Consider the following 24,457-nt stretch of genomic DNA (forward strand, 5'->3'; position numbering starts at 1 on the left):
GTTGAAACAACGCGTTGATTTCAAGTCAGTTTGCTATCTGGGGAAGGAGGTCTCGCCCTGGGTGTAATTCAAAGTAGAACCGCCACTGGTTGTGAGCCTTGCACGTTTTGTCTATCAAGATAATCTTTACAAGTTAATCCAAAATGTATATATTTTGAAGCCTATATAAAGTTTAAAAAAAAAACACAAGCAGACACAATAAAGTTTTATAAAACCACAATCTGGTTATAACTGTGCGTTCTATGTCAGATCAAAACATGAAAATATTTAGTGGCTTTTTCCAACACAGACCTTATTTCAGCCAATTTAGCAAAAACCCATTCAAAAATCCCATAGACTTTAGAGCGAGGAAACAGGGAGTGCTAAAATGCTAACTCGCTTCCACGTTTTGGCCTACAGAGTGACGTCGTAATTTAGCCACTCTATTTCATGCCGACTTTAATGGAATAAATGTTTAAACAGCTTGCCATATGGAAGCGTGTTGAGCAGGGGTGTGGCCAAAGTCGTGCGAGTTTGTAAATAGAGATCCCCGCTCACAGCAGTGGCAGCATCACACTGCTAGCCTACTATTGTGTTACACTGCGATGAACATGAAGAGGACCTGACCGAGTACAGTACACTACAGTACAGGAGAGGAGAAGAGTGCGGTGGCACCTCTGGCGTAAGTAATTTCCCTACCATGCATGTAGAGCAGATTTTATTTCAAAACGCCGACGTACAAGGACGTACATCATTAATCCTTTATGGAGAATTATCTTGCAAATAAAAGCAGCAACGATCAAGACACTCCGGAATAAGGTAGCTAGCCTAATACAGTGTTACAGTACAATAGTAGTGCAGTACAATATAGGGGACCGTGGCTTGTTCCTCCAATTAATATTTTGGTTTATTTTTGTATGTCAATTTCTGTAGGCTACACTGGTATAGTCGACTTAATGAAGAATAGCCTACTCTTGTTTATTTATTCATTTGAATACCTTCATTCACTCTTGTCTGAATCAGTTACCATTAAAACATTTTCGTTATTTAAATAAAATAAACGTTAACTGAATATAAAAACTTTTAAATATATTTTTATTTCAGCTAAATGCCAATGAAACATTCCTCATTTTCGTTTAGTTAAATGTGCTAAAATTGAAATCCAAATGAATGTACCAAAAAACTAACATGAAGGACAAAAATGCACAACACATTAACTAAATCTGTAATTAAAATGGAAAATATAAAAGGAAAAACTACTTTAATAATATTGGAAAATATAAAAGGAAAAACTACTTTAATAACGTTATTTTATATATGCCATACTTGGTATTAAGAAAGGTCATATTTATTAGATGGCTGGAAAAAGGCTATCAGATTCTAGAACCAGAAAAAACTATTCCCTGGTAGCACACGTACATCGTGCAGAGAAGTCTATTTGATGTGTGTGATTACATCTGAAGAGTATTTTTTAAGAGTGTTTGCTCATCTGCAATACGTCCATAGGACGTTTCCTGTCAGATAGATGTTTAGAAGATGTCTTTAAGATGTAATGATGAATGTATGTTAAACTGACATCTTAAAGATGTCTATCAGATGTTAGTAAACAACAGATGCTTTCCAGATTAAGTGATCTTTAACAGACATCTTGCAGACGTATTTGTGATATCTGGGTTTGCATGCAATGTGTGATATTGCTAATTTATTCAATAAAGAGATTGATAAACGAATGTCAATTCAGCCAATAAAAATAAATGACCGTTCATTTTTAAATAACACTAGTGCTCATAGTAAACGAAGGCAGAAACAAACCCACAAATTTATGATTTCTGTGCTTTTCACACTCTTAAAGGAGTAGTTCACTTTAAAAAAAAAAAACTTTGCTGATAATTTACTCACCCCCATGTCATCCAAGATGTCCACGTCTTTCTTTCTTCAGCTGAAAAGAAATTAAGGTTTTTGATGAAAACATTCCAGGATTTTCTCCATATAACGGACTTCATTGGGAACCAAACGCTTCAAGGTCCAAAGGAGAGTTTCAGTGCAGCTTCAAAGGGCTTTAAACCAGACACCAGACGATGAATAAGGGTCTTGTCTAGGACCCTTCGAGTCATGACTCGAAAAAAGATTTGTTCATTTTAATGAACGAGTTTGAACAGGAGAATCACGAACGTTATTCACAGAACAGTGCAAGGCGAGCATTTGTGTTTATAAAACTTAAACTTTTTTATTTATTTTTTAAATGACTGATCGTTTCGATCGTTTCTAGATAAGACCCTTATTCATCGGCTGGTGTCTTTTTAACCCTGTTGAACAGTTTGCACTGAAACTCTCATTTGGACCTTGAACCATTTGGTTACCATTGAAGTCCATTATGAGAAAAATGCTGGAATATTTTCATCTAAAACCTTAATTTCTTTTCAACTGAAGAAAGAAAGAGATGGACATCTTGGATGACATGGGGTAAGTAAATTATCAGCAAAAGTTTTTTTTTAAAAGTGAACTACTCCTTTAAAGGGTTAGTTTACCCAAACAATGAAAATTCTGTCAGTATTTACTCACCCTCATGTTGTTCCAAACCTCTATGTGTTTATTTGTTCTGCTGAACACAAAGGAAGATATTTGGAAGAATGTTTTAATGAAACAGATCTCATTCCCCATTGACTACCATAGTATGTATTTTCCTACTATGGTAGTCAATGGGGAATGAGATCTGTTTGATTAAAACATTCTTCCAAATATCTTCCTTTGTGTTCAGCAGAACAAATAAACACATTTGGAACAACATGAGGGTGAGTAAATACTGACAGAATTTTCATTTTTGGGTGAACTAACGCTTTAACCCTGGTTAAACCCTGGATTCTGGAAATCTTAACATAAAGTTGGATTCATCTGATCATTATAACATGTTTTGATTGATCTAATTTCTGCTTCATTTGATTAAATCTTTACTAAACTAATTTCAGAGCTCGGTATACGTCATTAAACAAAAACATCTGCAATGTTTTAATTGAAAGGTAAGTTTACATTATAAAATAATAACCTAAAAATAACCATTAGGGAACGTTCTGTATTTTAGATTTAAAAACAACCTCCTTACTGCAATGTTATAGGAACATTACATTATACTGTAGTTTATAAAGCAATAACCATTAGGGAATGTTCTGTGTGAGTTATTTTTAGGTTATTGCAGCTATCACCCTGTATTTAAAAATAACCTCCCTGTAATTAAACTTCTTTTTTGGTTTGATTTTTCTCAACCATAAAAGTTATTTGATTCCCCCCCCCCCTAAAAAATGACAGAATTCAAATACTAAAGTTAAATGAACATTGTGTTTGCTGGTTAGTGGATCGTGAAACAACACTGGTCTGAATGTCAGCGTGGGTTACAATGTGTCCACTACAGCGCAAAAAGATAAAATCAATCCTGTAATATTGTTTATGGAGCTTGTTGATTTTATTTCCTATGAGCAGTGTCGTGTAATTCCAGTGCACTTTCTAAATACAAAACGAATTGTTTAAATTAAGTGATTTAGCAATGAAAATCGGCTGAATTAGACCGGATTACTGCGGAACAGTTTATTGCATGAACTTCTCATAAAATTAATTCACTGTAAATTTAATTATTTTGCCAAAGCTGCATCATTTTCTATGAACAATGCAATCGCTAAAAACAGTTCTACCAATTGTATGAGTTCACATTTGACACAGTGACTCAACATGCAGCAATTATGCTGATGCAGACAGGTTCCTGACAGGCTGGATGTACACAACAATAGTGCAGACACATGATGAAGCATGGGGATTTTGCCCTTAAACCTCAGGAGTGCCTGTATTTACTCTTACACCCAAACCTATAGACATTATGGAGCAGTCTGCATTACCACAGATTCATACAGTAATTGAGTGGATTAGAGCAGGATTCTATCAGCTGGGAAGCAAGGTGATTTTAAAAGGTGACGATGGTCTCATGAAGTAAATAGTAGCTAGTAAGCAGCTTTTTATTTGGATTGCAGGACATATGTCAGTTCTGTACTGGACAGTTTGATTTTTATATTTAATACGTCAAGCTGTAGCAATATGGGTGATGAAACAAGTCAAGGACAAGGCTGTCGTGTTCTGTGCAGTAACATGAGTATGTTTGCCTGCTGCTAGTGGTGCTGAGTCAATGGCAATAAAGGACTGGCTTAGTCAGTGATCGCAGCGGGGCTGGGCAGTGGAGCACGCATTGTGGGTCATTTGTTGTAGCACACAATCTTATGATTTCTGGCACTTGCTACAGGTTTCCACTGTGAACGATTGTTCCTGTTCTGTCTTGGTTACTGCTTGTGCATATTGGTGCTGGCCATTTTTTTAAATGACTTTTGAAGAAGTGTAACAGCTAGAATGGGTATGATTATTTCTAGAACATATGAAAAATCAAACCATTCTGGACCAAATGAAGCACTCCTGGTAAAAGTCAAAAGAAGGGAATTGTATTTTGTATTGCCACGCCACTGGAATCTCCAGGCTGAAAACGATTCTCAAGACGATTCTCCGGTTGAAGGTACAAGAAGGAGAGGGAGACCGAGGACAAAGGCAGATAATATGAAATGATGGAATGGGCCTGATTTGCTAAGACGCAAGTCCTGGCCAAGAACCACCATAATGGAAAGAGGTGTCTAAGAGTGCATCTGCTGTGGTGCCCTGACCATCCAATGGATTATGGGAAATGTGACGTATGAAAACAGTTTAATGCAATCTTTTCTTTTTTTTTTTGGTCACAACATGCTAAATTTGACACTGTGTGGAACATGCTGCAGAAGTGCTGACAGAGATGGACATCACATAACATTCAAAAATAATTTCTTTTAAATAATTGTAAATTTAGGTGATTTTTTTAAATTGTATTTACCAGGGGTCAGCAACCCAATGGCACGTGGAGGGATATTCACTGAACGGTTTGTCGGATATGCTCGCTAGCACAACACTTTTTATAGTATTATAGTATTTATAGCTCCTAACTTAAAGCTACACTGTGTGATTTTTACCTCCATCTAGTGGTGAAAAGGTATATGACCATCCAGTGAATATTCATATATTCTGTTTCTGAATATTCTGTTCCTCTCAATTCCGATTTCGTTTTAACTCCTACGGTGACCAGTGTAGTCCAAGATTAACATGGCTTCCAGTTCGACCTCGTTCATGAGTGTTAACTCAAACGTAAACGCGAAAGGCGAAGCTTGAATTAACGGGTATGTCCCTCTTTGGCTAATGTACTTTCAAGATGGAGGGGCAACATGAACCCCTTACCCATATGTATTTTCAGTGGCATATTATACACTAACGAGAATACTTTATTACTTGAACGAAGTAAACATGCATTAATGAGCACATATGTTTTTAGCTAAGAATAAACTAAAAGTTACATAGTGTAGCTTTAACTGGATTAACAGGCTGTGTGACTGAGGAACCATTACCTCAATGTACATCATTATGGAAGTTTGAGGGACTTAAATTAAATGCATATGCTGCTATTTAGCTAATTTGTGTCATTGATTATCCTTCCGTGTGACAATTTTGCCACGTTTGCCATGGTTAATGAAGAACTGTCCACAAAAATATCCAAATGTTCAAAAATCTTATGGAATGTAATGTTTTTAGGCCCAAAGAGATTTGGTAAATAGAAGTGAAATAAAGTGATACAATTTTGATTAATGAAAAAGTTCAACTTATATAAAAAAAATATTACATAACCTAATAAAATGGACAGAAGTATAAAATTGAACTCAAAATGGATCTAGGTCCATGAATGTATGAATAAATATTATATTAAAAATATGAATAAATAATATAATAGTATGATGTCAGTATACACCTATATTGAAATGTTTTAAAATTCTTTTACAGAAAGTGGGAAGCAATTGTCAGATTCAGCATGGAGAGGTATTTGTCCACCCCACCGGATGGAGGCTATGGCTGGGTTGTGGTGACCTCGGCCTTCTTCATCATGGGCCTCACTGCTGCTGTTCACAAGAACTTTGGCTTGTTTTTCCTTGAAATCCAAAATCACTACAGTGTCCTTACTAGCACTACCTCATGGATGACCTCTACCACCATTGCTGTGTTTCATTTGGGTGGTGAGAATTTTTTATTTATTTTTTTGTCATCCACAGAATTGTACGAATTGTCTCTGAACCGCTAATTAAACTCTTTAAACTGACATTTCATGATGACACCCTAGTAAGCACTAGACCTGCATAGTGAAATGTGTTGTCTTTTTTTCCGTCTGTTTAGCTCCTCTTGCCAGTGCTCTCAGTATGCACCTGTCCCATCGCACTGTTATCATGGTCGGAGGGCTTCTGGCTGCCTCAGGAATGATTATCGCCTCTTTGGGCCTCAGTCTGCCTTGGATGTATCTGTCTGTGGGTATACTGCAAGGTAAGTTTAGTTATAATTATGTAATGCTGGAATTTTAAGCACATAATCCTCTTTTTAACTTGTATAAAGGCTGGAATACACACTACATAACTTTAAAGATCTTAACAGATTGAACACCAGGCAGTTGTTGAGTAAAACTGGCCATCATACACGAAAGCCTGATAGTGTGCGAACCTCATTTAGTCATTTAAAGTCGTTCAACACACAACAAACGCAACATAAACCTTGTGAAATGAAAACCTAATTTGTGTTCTAAAATCGGTTTTGATGTCTAGTTTGATATTCTCCGACAGAATGGATTTATAGTCTGAAGCTGAAAAAGTCTAGCCTGGCTGCGCCCGCCTACGCACTTCCGCTCAATTTCATTTTCCTTCAGTACTGCGTCTGGGACCGCTCCATATCCTTAGGTTTCCAGAAATCAATTTTTTGTAGGACCAATCAGCGAATAGAGGGAGTGGCTGAGAACGATGACGTTGATGTAGTGCGTCAGGCTGAGTTCAGTAATGGCAGCGGAGAAAGACGTGAGAAAAGCTATTCGGTCCGTTGTTGGAAAAGAAATTGCCGAATATACAGAATTTAAAGCCGGATTGTTATCGTCTCACCTCTTGTTGCACAACGGAGGACCAAGTGAAGGAGGCAGAAAGGTTGGAAGTTTGTGCTGGGCAGCTCGTGCACAATGACCGTGACATTTTGGACGGTTTAGCCTGGTGTTCGCGGTGTTCGGAAGCCCCGAGTCCTGGCTGCTAAACTATTGTTGAAGATCCGCTCAGGAGTCATGTCAGTCGCTCAGATTCCCAACAGTAAATTTACTGATTCTTGTGATGAATAGAACATTTTGAGCCCCTTTGTGCACTCGTACAGGAGGTTGGTGTGTCAGTTTTACATGTTGTAAATCATACAAATTGGTTGTGATTTAAAAAAAAAAATTGTCATAAATAAAAATTTGAAAACCCATACTTAGGAGACTATATTTGATTTTCAGTTTTAGATGTCAATGGTTAATTTGTTTTAATAAAAAAAAACAACTAAATGCCATATAAAAATGTACAAACACATACTTTGAAGACCATATAGGTAATTAAGAAACAAAAATACGTAATATGAAAAATTGTTGTTTATTACACATCTGCAGACAGACTGATCATTCACTGTAACTTACAGCATTGACTGAATAATCACTGTCCTTCATGTCAAATATACATTTCGAATTAATAATTGTTCCTAGATTAACAAAACCTGCAGCTCTCGTTGACTGAAATCCTATTGTAAATTTAATCCTCTGATCATTCGGAGTTCGGACTTGTTGTTTCTTTTACTGTCTATGGTTGTTCCAGCCGTTTCGGCGCATGACATACGTCACTCACGACCACACATTAGCGATTGGCTATGGCAGATCGTGAGTGACTCTGGGCAGATCCAATAGATTTGAACTTTAATAGTGAACCCGCCTACAAGGAAGAAAACGTTTCTCAATTGAGGGAGGCCAGACTCTCTGTACAAATGAAATGTATGTACGAGAGTCTGGTAGAACCAGGCTAGAAAAAGTCTGCCCATCTGCATGATTTTCTGTTAAATCTGTCATCTCTGCCCAAAATATACAGTAGCACTTCATTGGAGTACATGTGATCGAGGGGGGCGGAGTTGGATCCAGATCTAAGGGGTGGAGTTTGGTAGGATTAGGGGTGGGGTTAGTGATCAGGGGGTGGAGATGGGTAGGTTTAGGTATATCTAAGGTGGGAGGAGTTGGGTCTGGATCTAACTCCTCCCCCTGGATTTCATGTTCTGCAGTGAGGACCATCTCAAAGAGGTTAAGAGACACTAATCTAGAAACAAACTTTGATGTACACAATATTTACTTAGTCTAGTATGAAAGAAATACTGGCAAGTGCCATTTAAAAATTAAAACGATCAAATTATTAAATAAAAAATAAAACATTTAAATCAGTAGACAAATAATGTTATTGTTAAATGAGTCAAATGTAAATTGATAAATCATGTTTAAATGCAAGTTATTATTCATGTACAGTATATAATGTATTATTTTGTTATTACATCTATAACATTTAAACATTTACTTAAACATTCAATTTGTAAATTTTTTATTTATACAAGTTTTTAATAAAAAAAATATTATAAATTAAGTGACAGTAAAATCATTTACATTTCAATAAATGCTCTTCTATTTCAATAAATGCTGTTCTTTTGAAGTTTCTGCATCACAGAATCTTTACTTGATTTCCACAAAAAATATTAAGCAGCACAACTGGTTTTAACATGGATAATGATATGAAATGTTACTTAAGCAGAAAATTAGCATATTAGAATGATTTCTGAAGAATCATGTGACACTGAAGACTCGAGTATTGATGCTGAAAATTCAAAGTTTCAAATATTTTAAAACCGAAAACAGTTATTTTAAATTAATAATAATTCACACACAAAAAAAATCAATAATTGTTTTTTGTTTTAATTACATTTTTAACTGTATTTTTAAAATAAATGCAGCCTTGGTGAGCATAAGAGACCTTTCAAAAACATTAAAATAATCGTACCGAACCCAAACCTTTGATTGTTAGTTTCGGAAAATTTACACTATACAAATTTTTATTTAAATTCTATTTATTTAAAAACCATTTGGTTTATTTTGATTTATTTAAAACCATTTAAATAATAAATGTCTAAATGTTATAGATGTAGTCAATAACATGTAATAGAAGTCATACATTATGCATGAATAATAATAATTTGCATTTTAACATGACAATCATTGTGTGTGTGTGTATATATTATATATTTTTATTTATTTATTTTTAGATTTAGCTAAATTAAAAATGTGTGTTTGTCTACTGATTTATTTAGAATCCTCCATATTTGTCAAGTGATCATTTAATTTGAGTGTTTGTGTGTGTGTGTGTGTATGTGATCTAGGACTTGGAATCTCATTTTCTTGGACACCAGCCAACAGCATGGTCAGCCATTACTTCGAACGCTGGCGCCCCATTGCCTATTCGATTGCTAGTTCTGGAGAGTGCGTCTTTGCGATGATGTTCAGCCCATTTTTCCAGTGGCTTATCAACAGCTATTCTTGGCAGGGGTCTCTACTCATCATCGGCGGTCTTCAGCTGAATCTGTGTGTGTGTGGTGCTCTGATGAGGCCCCTTCAAACCCCTATCCAAGGCAAACTTGTGCTGGACTCAAAAGATGAAAGCAGGACATCAAAAAAAGGCACATTCCAGTGGGATCTCATTCAGAGGCCTGAGCTGCTGCTATATATTGTGTTTGCCATCTTGGCTGCGGCGGGTTTCTTCATCCCACCTTTGTTTCTAGTGCCGTATGCCAACAGTTTGGGCATGGGGCAGTACTGGGCTGCCTCCGTTCTGTCAGTGCTGGCATTGGCGGACATGTTTGGCAGACTGGCATGCGGTTGGCTGGCTAACCTGCGGCTCGTGAGAAACTTGCAGCTGTTGACTATGGTGGTCACTGCACAGGGGGTGGTGCTGTTCCTGCTGCCCATTTCACAAAGCTACTGGACCATCCTGTTCTTCTGCTCGCTCTATGGCTTCCTGTTCGGCTGTGTGGTGGCCATCCATGTGACGACTATCCTGGATATCGTTGGACTGGATGGGTTTGATAGCTCCCTAGGGCTCTTCATGCTGTTTCGAAGCTCTGGAGGATTTGTGGGTCCACCTGCTGCAGGTCAGTGCTTGTCTTTAAAGGGATAGTTCACCCAAAAATGAAACTTCTGTCATTAATTACACAGCCTCATGTCGTTCCAAAGCTGTAAGACCTTCGTTCATCTATAGAACACAAATTAATATATATTTTTGATGAAATCCGAGAGTTTTCTGAACCCCCATAGACTGTGACCAGTAGCGGTTCTAGGCACGGGCGAACCGGGCAGTCGCCCGGGGCGGCATTTCTTTATGTCACATGGGGGGTGGCACGAGCAGTTAAAAAAAATACTCTGTGCCGCGAAGTTTTTCTATTTTTTATCATTTCGATTCAATTATTGGCAATGGCGCCCTGCTTGCTGAGAAGGTGCCGTGCGCAGAAGCAATGTCAAGGGGATCTCCTGATTAGTTCACGTATCGCGTCTTTTGCACGCTCGAGGTCGTTATTTCAAATCCTCTATGTTTCAAATAGGCGCACGCTGAAATATGAGGTTTATCTTTATATAAAACCTTTTTTTGTGTTAACCTTTTTTTTAAGTTTAGTAGGTAAGATGAAAGACACTCCTTTAAAAGAAATCTTTAATGTTATTAACTTGGTGAATTGATTTCACTGTGTATTAGGCTTTAGAGTGTATTTAAGATTTTGGTCACCATATTATCTAATACTTTTCAAATTGATCAACTAAAATCAACTTTAATTATGAGTTTTTACAGTAGCCTATAATATGCAAATTGTTTTTTTTTTTTTTGGGTAGGGGGGGGCTCGAAGGGGGTCTCGCCCTGGGTGTAATTCAAAGTAGAACCGCCACTGACTGTGACGTTATTACCACTTTCAATGACAGTAAAGGTAGTAAAGACATCGTTAAAAAAGTCCATGTGACTACAGTGGTTCAACCTTAATGTTATGAGGCGACGAGAATATACTTTTATTCCCCAAAATAACAACTTTACAACATGAATAGCTTCAGATACTGAACAAATTGTTGAATAAACGCATGTAAGAACGCCGGCTCAGTATTGGCCGGGTCCTGCGTCAGCATCACTCGCATGCGTCTATTACAGCGTTTTACAGTGGATTAGGGCAATAACTACAGCATGACGAGCCAGGCTAAGTAGGTGTGTTAATCTCTATTATGTCATAAAGGATCTAATGTTGCGGGTGTTTTGCAGGTTTTGCACTGTAGAAAAAGGTTTGCGTTTGTGGTGCTTTAGTAGAGAGGATAGACACTGCTAACAGCAGACTTTCTCTATGATGTCCCATATTTCTGTCTCATGTTGCTTTTGTGTATCTGTGTCACAGGCTGGCTGGTGGACTGGACTCATGACTTCGGTGCTGCTTTCTACTTGTCTGGCGTCTGCCTTGTTTTGTCTGGGGTTTTTGTGGTTCTTGTTGACAGGCTGGTGGAGAAGAAAAAACACAAACTACCAGATACATGTACTGAGACTACAGATCATCCCATGCATAAAGCGGACATTGCAGATGTTTAAAAGCCATTGATGATAATGTACCAGTGTTTTTTATATGTCAACTTTTATCTGTTTAAAACCATATTGTGTTAATGTTTTTACCTTTCAAAAAGGCTGCAGGCTTGTTATTATCTCAACCTCTCACCCCATAACTTCCAAGCAGTGAGAGATTAGTTTAAGACTGTGGCATCATTGCCACGTTTAAAGGTGCAGTGTGTACTTTTAGCGACCTCTAGCGATTCGGTTGTGAGTTGCAGTAAGGGCTCAGCCCCCTCCCTTTCGAAGAAGCTACGGTGGCTAAAACAGGACAAACATACCGTCGTCTGAGACAGCAGAGAACAGCCAGAGTAAGCCAAGAGTGTGTAACATTGTCACTGATTCTGTACTACAGTCCATTATAGACCATTTCACAAGATGTAAACAACACTGGTCCAGAAGCACTTCCTGTTTCAGTTTGTAACTGTTTTCTTTATTTCACATGTAAAGAAAACATCTTAAAGATGTTTGTTTAACTTTTTGATTCAGTTTTAAATGTTCTGTTGGTTGTATTTTATCCCAGCTTTTATGTAGTGTTAAAAAACTGAAACAGGAAGTGCTTCTGGACCAGTGTTGTTTACATCTTGTGAAATGGTCTATAAACCACATCATGGATAAGGTTTACAAAGCCATAGTCAGGTGAGGTCTTAATATATAATATAATAATAGTGCTCAGCTGATTGTCTCACAAACGTAACCAGCTCATTTCTCCCCACATAGCAAACCCACAATACAGCGAGGGAGAGAAACACATGAAACTATGCAACTATATATATTTTCTAACATGTAGTAAAATATGAGCTTTTACTGTGGTTGAGCTGGTTTAAACTCGACGGGTCCGCATGAGCCCAAAGGCGTGTGCGGCAAAAATGACATGATTGTAACAGCGTGTGCGCCTCCATATCCCCTAGACCAGTGTTTCCCAACCCTGTTCCTGGCGGCACACCAACACTGCGCTGATGAGTTGAATCAGGTGTGTTAAGGGAGACAAAGAATACGCGCAGTGTTGGTGTGCCGCCAGGAACAGGGTTGGGAAACACTGCCCTAGACAGCATTTACTACATACAATAGGCTTTTTTCTCTGATTTTGAAAACTCTTCGTGATCAGGTTATGGTCAATGACGAGTACTAATCAGCTGTCTCATGAACGTAACCAGTACATTTATCCCCTCATAGCAAAGCCATAACACAGCGAGGGAGAAGAACTAAGTTACATGAAACAAGCCAACTACATATTTTACACTACTAACAAGGGAAAAGTCACTACTCACGGTCGAATATGTCGACCTTCTTAGAAGGGGTGCCTGCGGTTATGTAGATATAAATGTCTCATTCTAAGGTAATAAAACATTACGGTTTATTAAGTTCTTTATACACCACTGAAAACATAGTTATGGATGTCATATTGCATTTTTGTTAATAGATACTCAAAATTTTTACACATTGCACCTTTAAAGCCACTACTTGTTTGCGAACAATGACAACAACTGAGAACCGTGCAATTTAGAGCCTGTTTTTACCCTTGGAAATAATTAAATAAGCACTGAGTGCTGATTATTTCATCATGTATGAATGGAATATGCATTATGTGAGGTATATAATGATTTTACAATATCTGAAAGCTATATAAATATTATCATTTCTCTTTTTTCAGACAAACGTCTGGCAAGAAAGACAAACTTTTGTAAAGTTAAAGGTGTACTGCTATTGTATTTAAAATAAATATTACTTGGTTTCATTTGTTAAGTGTTATTTCATTTTCATTTATATAGTATTATAGATTTTGTAAATATTATAAAGTAGATTTTATTTTTAGATTTTGTGCAGTTTTGTAATTTTCTTTTTGTGACTTTAGGTTTTTTTTTTTACGTTTTAGTTTATTATTAATTACCAAATTAATGAGAACTGTTGCAATTACATTCTATGTAATTGAGTGTCTGAATACATTTTGGGGCCACTGTATTTCAGAAACCCATTAAGATTTATGCAAAAAAAAAAAAAAAAATCTGAATAATACATGTTATTTGAGCAGTTGTTGAAAAAGTGGGCTATGCCTTATATTTCATTGTCTTTCATGTCTTGTTTTTCACTGTATACTACCACATTGCTGAGCTGGTAGGGCAGTTCCTGTTTGCTCTGAATATGTTGTGTCAATTATGTGTGTACTGTACATGCTCACTCACACTCACACACACTTTGGAGTTTGGAATCACAAAGATGCCTTAGTAGTGTTGAAATCTGCTTAAATGAGCGAATGAGTTTTACAAAGAAATTGCCACTTTTAAAGAGATAGTTCACTTTGAAATACATTTTTGGTATGTTTTAGCTTACCTCAAGGCCATCCATGTAGGTGTCTTTGTTTTCGCAGTAGTTTCAATTTTGATATTTTTAGGTCAAACCGTTCTTGTCTGTCATATAATGCAGGTCTATGGTCACCACCTCAAAGAGCATGCACAGAGAAGTCCAAATTAAACATGATTTAATGACTTTTTGATCTTAGGCTATCAATGTGTACTTACATTTACGAGTCATTAAATCATGTTTAATTTGGACTTCTCTGTGCATGCTCTTTGAGGTGGTGACCATAGACCTGCATTGACTGACATACAAGAACTGTTTGAAAAAAATATCAAAATTGAAACTGCTGCAGAAACAAAGACACCTACATCTTGAATGCCCTTGAGGTAAGCTAAAACATATCAAAAATTAATTTCAAAGTGAATTATCCCTTTAACCTTTAAATAAGAGCAGCCATCCCCAAAAAAATTGTACACTGATCTAATGCTCCTCTGAGTCAGCAGAATCATGTTTTAGTTTTATATAAAACACACTTTTGACTGTTTATATCACAAACTGTAACTGCAACAAGGTTTCTTTTTGGATAATTAAAAAAAAAAAACAGTGATTTGATATTCACAAAGAATAATCTCGAAAACCTTTTGTGGGACCAGTGATCACATTCACATCCCATCAGTTTGTACACGTGTGCACACAGTGGATATGGAGAGATTCCCTCTGTGTCCCATCACCAGGTGGCAGTATAACCACACTATAAAGAAGCGTGTTGTCGTGTTGATTTTGTAATGATATAGGCTACAATAAATATATTTTTTTCACTGTTTTTGTACACTTTTCTGACTAATTAATGTGTAAAGTTTTTGTCTATTAGTAAATAATAATAATGAAAATGCTTCATCATTTACTCTCCCAAAAGTCCTGGGGTCTTGGACCCCTCCGACGAACAATTTTTTTATGTCAAAGATATTTTGTCAAATTTTTTTAATATATATTTTTATATTTATGTCAAAATGAAGGAAGGGTAAAACCTCAACTTTCGGTTCCAAAAACCTGACAAAAACGGATGTAACTTTCAGGGTATGCAAGTAGCCATGGCAACCGTCAGTTTACTTCAGAGGTTTTCAGCGCATGCGTGCTCGTGATGAGGCTCCAGTGGGCGTGGCTCTGTCTGGGTATAGTTTTTTCTGGTCCAGCAAGCTTAGTTAATCTTCTGTGTTTACCATTATTTGATGAGATATTGGATTACATTTATAAAAAATACTCAGAAACTGAATTTCTCACAGGATAAAAATCATCAGAATACTCAGAAGTGGAAACACAGTGATGTATGAGGACCAGAGAAGTTTCACAGATGCTAAACTCTGAAGTTCCACACAGACAACAACACATGAAATGGTCAGTTGAGTAAAGGCCCAGTTTAGACACACATACAGCCATTTCCTCCACAGGGAAGTAAGCTTTGGATGCAAGAAGTGATGTAGCTTGTAGTCCCCCTGCACAGTGAAGGCCCAGATGAGAAAGCCCAGAATCTGCCCTGGATGAAGGCCATGCCACCACGCTGAGAACCCAAAGGTCATGAACAGTGAAGACCTGTTGGACCTTTTGAAGACCATTCTTCGAAGCCACTCCGCCGTGGTTCTGTTCCACTGGCGTGCAAAAACTGAAGGACGACTCGACGCTTCAGTAACCCATGGACTTCCATCAGAAAGCCCATCCCATGATGTTTTTCCACTGTGACCATAACCATGGAAACCTATTCCTGCAGCGCTGTTAACACACTCACTGATCTTCCAGTGCGCATAATAGTTCATCTTAAGTAGCAGCGACAGGATCCAGATCCATAATATATCTTGAAAAACACAAGTACTGTTTACTCTGAATATAACTGATTTTAAGAGTTCCTTGAGAGGATATTTAATCCACACCAAAACTACAACTTGCAATATCTTTGAAGTAAGATTCCCTAAATATGAAGCAAAGGGTGGAGTTACACTAATTTGCCTAACAGACTCCACAAACGTTTTGAAACTGTATAGTGGTCCTCCAAGAAGTGCGGGGAAATAAAGTGAGTAGCTTAGAAATGGAATAAGGGCTTGATCCTGACTAGAGAGTTTTCCTTCCTGCAGATCAAGCGATAGAGAAGAAACCCTCTGGGTCATCAACATGAGAGCGGATATGGCCAGTAAAAGTCTGTTAGGAATAAAACAAAAGGTCAAATTTTGATAAAATTGGATGTTTTCATACAGTGTACTTTTGGAGAAATGCAGTACCTAGAGTCTGGTGTTTCTTGAAGCCAGTATAACTGGTACTGGATGTACAAATGCCAGCAGGTTTGCCAGCACATCTGCAGTCCCAGCGTCCACTGATGAATATGCATTGGACGTGGACAGTGGATCAGCAGCAGGAGAAGGACGGCACTGAAGAACAGCAATAAGCTGTATGGACCCATCGTTACAATGGCCAAGATGAATCCTCCCAATGTCAGATAGATGTACCTTACAGTATGAATTTCAGCTATTTCATTTCACAAGTGACTTCAAAATTCAGAGAAAGGACAATGCATTTATCAAAAATAATGAGTAACAGCATGGATCATGTTATATCTACCTGTTTATTATTGAGAGATGTCCTTGTTTGGCTAAACAACAAAACAGAAATGCAAATGGTATGTTCACAAACTGGTAAAACAGCTGTGTGTTTCCACCACAAAATATCCAAACGAGATCCATCACCAGGCCAGGTAGTTGTGGGAACTGCTCGAGTGGTGTGCGCAAGTAAAAGAGAAGATGAATATGTACAGTAAGGCTGACTTGCCTTTTATTTGATTTTCAGAGCATAATGTCTTTCTGCATTTCAGTCGTGCATAGATAGACAGACATTCAGTCCGTCACAGGTGTGCACTTATTTCCTAAATGGAATCTGACAGCGCCCCAACCAAGTTATGAGTATACAATTATCTCAAATAGAACAAAAAAATGCTTTTTACACACACAACACATGATAGATAAATAGATAGATAGAGCCTATCAGACAGACAGACAGACAGATAGATAGATAGATAGATAGATAGATAGATAGATAGATAGATAGATAGATAGATAGATAGATAGATAGATAGATAGATCCTATCAGACTAGATAGAAAAAACAGTAATATTGTGAATATACTCACATGTTATTCACATTGAAAACCGCTGTTTTAAATTGACTAGGCCTAATTGGTCTATGAACTTTAAATACAACAATTTATTTTAATTTCAGAATTATTGTGTGTGTGCAAGCAAGTTTATAAACAAAATACAGGCCCAGTGGGAAGGACAAAATTTGCATGTGACTGTAGGAAAAACTAAATATTTTACAGAAGTCATTTAAGACAAATCCAACTAATAGATGGATAATCAGAAAAACTGAGCAAAATTTTTTCCATGAAAAATTCTCATAATTCTCAGATAATTAACTCGTTAATTCAGAAGAACAGAGCAAAAACTTTTTTCCATGAAAAATGATCTCGTAATTCTGAGATAATTAACTTGTCAATTCAGAAAAATAGGGAATGCAATATGCTTCTGTAGCTACAATGCAGACGTGGATGACTCTGAATCGATTCACAAATGTCCAAAAATCGTTTTTCAAAAAATAATAATAATAAAGACGGAACTCTGAAGCATGGAAGTGTATACGGTAGTCTGTTCTTCTAAACCATACGCTGATTTCACACAGCCCCCATTTTAAAATCGAAAGCAAGGTACAGATAAGCCGCGTTTCCACCGCAATTACCAGGAACTAATTTTGTCATAGGAACTTTTTTCATAGGAACTTTTTTTTTTGCCCCAGACCGCTTGCTTACTGCGTTTACACCGCGGTCTAAAGTACCGGTCCGGGGCGGGAAGATTATGTAGTGAACTGCGTGCGACTGCTCCTCCCAGTCTGCGCGTTTGTTTTGAGTTTTGAGTGGGGGAATTGGCCGGAACTTCATTTAGACCCTGGTTCCTGCGGTGTAAACACGCCGAGCACCACCCCAAAATTCCTAGTTCCTGGAGAAAGTTCCTGCGGTGGAAACGCGGCTTTAAACAACAATGTCTTGGACTACCAACCTGAAGCTGGATGTTAATAACCAGTATAGGATATGTATATAGTTCGTTCCAGCTTCTTTTGTTACGTTCTGAATAATATATTAAAAAAATATATTTCTAAATTAATTTCACTGTAGCCTATATAGTCAAAGTATGAAAGAAATGTATTTTTAGAATAACCCATTTCTACATTAAACACAATACGCCATACTCTCCTTTGATTAAAGGCGACACTTCTGGTTTTCTTCCCACCGGAGCCATTTCAAAATGGCGTCTGCATGAAATCAGCGTATAGACAGTAAAAGAAATGGACACAGCGACCCCATTGTTTTCAATGGAGAACATCGAAGCCTGTTAAAGTAACACCAGGTAACTTTTCAACCTTCATAATATTATTTCCAAGTCTCTTGTGATGGTACATCGACTTACAATAGGTTGAATGACATGCCTGCCATAGCCTGAAGGGGTCTGTAGCTTTTTTAGTCGTACTTTTAAACTTCAAGTTTTGGGTAGTAACCCGGCGAACAAAGAGAACTACAAAATTCGACTGCTGTTACGGAATATACGTCACTTCCACCACCCCCACTTCCTTAAAATCGGACGTGCGAGCCAAATGTTATAGTCATGGCCAAAGCAGCACAGAAAAACAAGAAAGCAAAGGTTTTATCGGACGAAAGCAAAAAGAGAAAAAGAGAAAGTGATCGCGTTAAAGGCAGAACGAGGATCAACTTTGGGCCAGTGTTTCTGGCGTGAGCTGAAGGAGGAGGACGGGGGCGAACCCATGCATACTTGGCTGTCATGCTTTTGGACTAGTAAGTACGTTATATTGGTTGCATACTAGCCTATCTCTATCCTCTTTGTTTTTTTGTCTGCCTTACTATGTTACGGAAGCTATCTTATCCTCCGTTAATTAAAAAAAAAAGTTAACTGGTGTTTTAACTTCTAAACGGCGTGTACAAGTTTGTACAATATATAAGATGTACAAAATCATATTTTTGGATACCTATTAACATGTCTGTGATATTCGTTTTTTTTTTCTTGCCTTAAGCTGTAATGCAAATCGATTTTGCTGATTCATTTATGGTAGCTTGATATTATAATATTGATGATATACACTCACCGGCCACTTTATTAGGTACCCCATGCTAGTAACGGGTTGGACCCCCTTTTGCCTTCAGAACTGCCTCAATTCTTCGTGGCATAGATTCAACAAGGTGCTGGAAGCATTCCTCAGGGAGTTTGGTCCATATTGACATGATGGCATCACACAGTTGCCGCAGATTTGTCGGCTGCACATCCATGATGCGAATCTCCCGTTCCACCACATCCCAAAGATGCTCTATTGGATTGAGATCTGGTGACTGTGGAGGCCATTTGAGTACAGTGAACTCATTGTCATGTTCAAGAAACCAGTCTGAGATGATTCCAGCTTTATGACATGGCGCATTATCCTGCTGAAAGTAGCCATCAGAAGTTGGGTACATTGTGGTCATAAAGGGATGGACATGGTCAGCAACAATACTCAGGTAGGCTGTGGCGTTGCAACGATGCTCAATTGGTACCAAGGGGCCCAAAGAGTGCCAAGAAAATATTCCCCACACCATGACACCACCACCACCAGCCTGAACCGTTGATACAAGGCAGGATGGATCCATGCTTTCATGTTGTAGACGCCAAATTCTGACCCTACCATCCGAATGTCGCAGCAGAAATCGAGACTCATCAGGCCAGGCAACGTTTTTCCAATCTTCTATTGTCCAATTTCGATGAGCTTGTGCAGTTTGCAGCCTCAGTTTCCTGTTCTTAGCTGAAAGGAGTGGCACCCGGTGTGGTCTTCTGCTGCTGTAGCCCATCTGCCTCAAAGTTCGACGTACTGTGCGTTCAGAGATGCTCTTCTGCCCACCTTGGTTGTAACGGGTGGTTATTTGAGTCACTGTTGCCCTTCTATCAGCTCGAACCAGTCTGGCCATTCTCCTCTGACCTCTGGCATCAACAAGGCATTTCCGCCCACAGAACTGCCGCTCACTGGATGTTTTTTCTTTTTCGGACCATTCTCTGTAAACCCTAGAGATGGTTGTGCGTGAAAATCCCAGTAGATTAGCAGTTTCTGAAATACTCAGACCAGCCCTTCTGGCACCAACAATCATGCCACGCTCAAAGTCACTCAAATCACCTTTCTTCCCCATACTGATGCTCGGTTTGAACTGCAGGAGATTGTCTTGACCATGTCTACATGCCTAAATGCACTGAGTTGCCGCCATGTGATTGGCTGCTTAGAAATTAAGTGTTAACGAGCAGTTGGACAGGTGTACCTAATAAAGTGGCCGGTGAGTGTATGGTTATTATCTACCACTCAAACATTGCATTGAAGTATCATATAGATTCAGTAAAACGGTAACCAATAGACTTGGCTAATATAATGACGCTGGCTTGTAAACGTGAGCATCGTGATCATTTGTCGTTAAAAAAAATAAAACCCATGAAATGATATTCATATGACATGCTAAAAATTATATGTCACTCTACCTGGGATGAAGACATTTCACACGCGACGCAAGCAGAACACCTGCATGTGACCTCCTCCTACAGTGTTCAGGGCAATAACATGGTTGTTGTCAACAAATGCGCGTGCATGTAAGATGACAGAGTTTACGACAGCAGTAGAGGACAATACTGTTTCCCAACTGTAGGGGGACCCCGAGAGTAAAAAATACCTGGTGTTACTTTAAAAGCTGAGAGCCAGGCATACTGCGCAGGCTCAAACTGAGCCTGTCTTTTGAGCAACCTGTATGTCTTCTAGTAGCTGTGCCGAGTGAAATCTGAATAATTCCCTTCCGAATGTCACAGAGATGGAGAGAGTGAGTATTAGCTGTCCATGAGCTAGCAGCAGAATCAACTTTATGACTCTCTATGGGCTTCTGCCTTGACTTTATCGGACTTTATGCCTCCACGTAGTGATGGGGACGAGACCCGCCGAGTCCAAGTCAAGACCGAGTCTTTGAAGGGTTGAGTCGAGACTGAGTGTAACAAGGTGCAGGGAAGAAGGAGACAGGAACCGGATAATATTAAAAAATAAAACTTTATTTAAACAAAATAAACAAACAAATTACCTGCCAGCAGCCCCTCACAGACGACTGCTGGCTACCGAAAATAAAACATAAATACCGACCTGCAGCCCCTCGCGGACGACTGCTGGCTTACCAAATAAAATATAAAATACAAACAAAAGCAGGCCTGTTCCTTTCTCGATCATCCACTCCGTCGCCATCAGTTTTGATATACATAATTTAATATCACCCCAGTTAATAATCAAAAGTTAGGCCTACAGACTAAGCTAGATTGGGAATTGTTTAGAGCAGTTGTCTTACCGTCTTAAAGGGATAGTTAACTTTGAAATTAACTTTTGGTATGTTTTAACTTGCGTCAAGGGCACCCAAGATATAGGTGTCTTTGGCAGACTCGCTGCTCCTCTTGCCGCCGCTCACATCAGGCAGCAACTGAAGATACTGATGGCTCTGATGGCAGTATCTTTGCATTGCACCATGGGATGTCATTTCCAAATAATGCCCGTCAACATTGCATTTTATTATTATTGTTGTTATGTGTTGTGTGGTTTTTTAATATGAACATAAAAAATGCACTGGAAAAAAAATCTTGAGGAAAATTACGAGTCCTTCTCCTCCCACTGTGGTCCGAGACCGAGTCGAGACCGAGTCTTTGAAGGAACAAGTCGAGACGAGTCCGAGAAAGCAGAAAACAGTCTCGAGTCCGAGACCAGACTCGAGTACTACATCACTACTGTACCTCCACGTCCCCCCGATTGCCTGCGAGCTTCTCCTCCTGTCTATACGGTCATTTCTCTACTGTGTGACAGAGAGTCGATTTGTTATGACACAATCGTTAGCCTATTTTTACAAAAACTGCTTCTACGGGGCCATAACGTAAGATACAAGATAATGGAGCCTCTTTATACATTGTCATGTTTCTTTAAAAATAAATAATGGACAAATGAAGTCTTTGGACGCCTCAGATGTAAAGTTATTCGCTGTAAGTGACGCCAAAATGAATGGGAGTCAATGGAATGCTAACAGCAGGTGAAGATCTGCTACAATGGCGACTCGGTATTTATAGTCACACAAAACAAAAAAAAATCAGATAATCTCGCTAACTGCTTTAGCATAATCGCTGCCCTCTGAATCATACCGGTAATCGAATCGTGAGGTGCCTAGACTCCCACCCCAGTGGAACACCCCTGAAACAATCCCAACTACATATTTTACACCACTCACAAGGGAAAAGTCACTACTTATTTGGATTCCCTCGGTTATGGAGCTATTAATGTCTCATTCTAAGGTAATAAAAACATTACGGCTAATTAAGTAAGTTCTTTATACACCACTGAAAACATAGTTATGGATGTCATATTGCATTTCTGTTAATAGATACTCAACTTTGTTACACATTGCACCTTTAAGGCTGTTTCATCCGATTTAAAACTAGTTAAATTCATTGAGTGATTTGTAGTTTGTAAGAGAGAGGTGCGATTGAAACGCTTCTTACTGGATGTCGCAACGCTGTTTAATAATAGTGTCCGGGACCGGGAGTAAACACAACTCCTTTAAGCTTGCGTTTCGTTATCCACTGGACCGTGCTGCCTAGTTCAAAGTAAACTAGTGAAACGACTGAAACCAGCGCTATTTTGTTCTCTATTTGTTGTTACTGACCGAGAAACCGCTTCAGGTGGACAAATCCGAATCGTTTCAGACTGTTATGCACGCGCGTTTGGCCAATTCATGGAAAGGAAATAACCAAACCAACGAATGATTAATATCGCTGGTTCAGTCGACAGAAATACGGGACACACATAAGAACTGCTGAAATATTCGGACTGTAAACTTTTCTCTCAGGTCAGTCGGAGCGCTCATGGTACACACACAGTGCGGATAGTCGCCCAGCTGCACGCGCCACTACGGCCACGCGCGTATCTAACCAAATTAAGCCGCACCACCAGAAAATAGGAGGCGGGAGGTTGGGGTGCCCTCGGCCGTATGGAGATGATTGGCGGGCCGCACTTGGTCCGCGGGCCGCCAATTGAATAGCCCTGATCTAGATAGTAGCCTATAGAAAACTGAAAGATAGTGCTCGACTTGGCGACCCATACAAAATCTCCCGCGACCCACTTGTGGGTCGGGACCCCGCCTTTGGGAATGACTGGTCTAGCTGACAAGCTTGAGTGTAAGAGGGCATCCATCAATGCCCAACCCTTTAACAACCAGGATGTGCGCCGACACCCACAGCTGTTCGTTCGAGAGGGGGAAAGGGTGAGGGCTAGCCGCTCAAACCCTGTTCTCAACCCCCTGAATGTAGCCAGGGACTGGCAGATGCGAGTCGACCTAAGTCAGAAGCTCATTTTCCCTCCTGAGATTGCAACAACCAACCTGCGACCAGACCTCATTCTCTGGTCTAAGTCCTGCCGGCTCGCCTTCATCGTAGAATTGACCGTTCCCTGGGAGGATGCCATCGAAGAAGCGTATGAGCGCAAGAAACTGCGCTATTCCAACTTAGCAGCTGAGGCAGAAGAAAGAGGCTGGAAGATAAGGGTGCGTCCGGTGGAGTTGGGGTGTAGGGGCTTTGTAGCCAGCACAACAGCAAAGCTTCTTAGGGAAATTGGAGTCAGGGGGCAGGGTTACAGACAAGCCATCAAAGAACTGGCTAACACCGCAGAGAGGACGAGCCATTGGCTGTGACTGAAGAGGAGTGACACCACCAGGGCTGCTAAGGCGAGCAGCTAACCGCGGGACACACACCCAGGCTTGATCAACCTGTGGTGGGCCTGCCTCAGCAGAGGGTGTATTGTGATATTTGGCCGAAACACCCTGTGATGCTGCGGTACACAACTGACGATGTGTCCCGCTGGTAAAGCCCTATAGCAGCCATCCTTCAAGAACTTCCAAATTAGAAGTGGTGCAACATTAGGGATTGCAACATCTAGTCCTTTATCAATCCGTTAGGTGTGTGTATATGGACAAGCAGGACTTTTTTATATTTATGTTGTTTGTGTTGGAGTCTGTGTTGTGCTCAAGGCAGGTCGTTTTTAGGTGTTATCCAACATGACATCATGACTTTTGCGTAAACATACACGCCACTTTCGAGTCAAGTGTTATCTCTACGCATTTTGAGCTATCTGCGTGTATGTCTACGCCATTAACGTCTGAGTGATTCCGCGTGTCTGAACACAACTCACTCGACGTGCTGCAGAAATATGCGCATGCCCTTTCCTGCATATTCCAAAGGGAGTGGTTGATGCAAATGTGTGGGTTAGTGACGTACCATAACCCAGCTGTAGTCCCAATCGAGTCGTTTTTGTAGGCGTTTACACTTCCTGGTTTTTAAAAGACGATATCTCTGCTTACATTGAACTTTCAGCGCTGCAACTTTGCAGATACTGTTCATGCACCAACAGCAACATGACACACTATTTAAAATGAAAAAAGTGAAATCGCAGTCAACCCCC

General features: G+C 39.3%; 2 protein-coding genes across 2 annotated transcripts; one reads left to right on the top strand and one right to left on the bottom strand.

Moving 5' to 3' along the window:
* The first annotated feature begins 503 nt into the window (after positions 1 to 503).
* LOC120471913 (monocarboxylate transporter 13) lies at positions 504 to 13,388 on the top strand. Its single transcript, XM_039661850.2, has 5 exons — positions 504 to 661; positions 5,869 to 6,098; positions 6,256 to 6,399; positions 9,328 to 10,095; positions 11,371 to 13,388. Exons 2-5 carry the CDS (start codon positions 5,897 to 5,899, stop codon positions 11,556 to 11,558), a joined length of 1,302 nt encoding a protein of 433 aa, XP_039517784.2. The 5' UTR covers positions 504 to 661; positions 5,869 to 5,896; the 3' UTR covers positions 11,559 to 13,388.
* Positions 13,389 to 14,681: 1,293 nt separating this feature from the next.
* mboat4 (membrane bound O-acyltransferase domain containing 4) lies at positions 14,682 to 16,600 on the bottom strand. The gene is made up of 3 exons (XM_039662536.2): positions 16,479 to 16,600; positions 16,142 to 16,366; positions 14,682 to 16,061 (listed from the first exon to the last, which is right to left on the bottom strand). The coding sequence occupies exons 1-3, from the start codon at positions 16,598 to 16,600 to the stop codon at positions 15,149 to 15,151; spliced, it is 1,260 nt and encodes a 419-aa protein (XP_039518470.2). The 3' UTR covers positions 14,682 to 15,148.
* Between the last annotated feature and the right edge of the window lie 7,857 nt (positions 16,601 to 24,457).

This window comes from Pimephales promelas, chromosome 4 (genome assembly GCF_988280905.1).
Source record: "Pimephales promelas chromosome 4, fPimPro1.hap1.1, whole genome shotgun sequence".
Taxonomy (NCBI): domain Eukaryota; kingdom Metazoa; phylum Chordata; class Actinopteri; order Cypriniformes; family Leuciscidae; genus Pimephales; species Pimephales promelas.

Excerpts from the sequence above, each read along its gene's own strand:
- LOC120471913 (XM_039661850.2), top strand. The coding sequence starts at position 5,897 with ATGGAGAGGTATTTGTCCACCCCACCGGATGGAGGCTATGGCTGGGTT. Across the intron at positions 6,099-6,255 it reads TGCTGTGTTTCATTTGGGTG|CTCCTCTTGCCAGTGCTCTC; the intron begins GTGAGAATTTTT and ends CCGTCTGTTTAG. Across the intron at positions 10,096-11,370 it reads TGTGGGTCCACCTGCTGCAG|GCTGGCTGGTGGACTGGACT; the intron begins GTCAGTGCTTGT and ends TCTGTGTCACAG.
- mboat4 (XM_039662536.2), bottom strand. The coding sequence starts at position 16,600 with ATGGATCTCGTTTGGATATTTTGTGGTGGAAACACACAGCTGTTTTAC. Across the intron at positions 16,367-16,478 it reads CATCTCTCAATAATAAACAG|GTACATCTATCTGACATTGG; the intron begins GTAGATATAACA and ends TCATACTGTAAG. Across the intron at positions 16,062-16,141 it reads CAAGAAACACCAGACTCTAG|ACTTTTACTGGCCATATCCG; the intron begins GTACTGCATTTC and ends TATTCCTAACAG.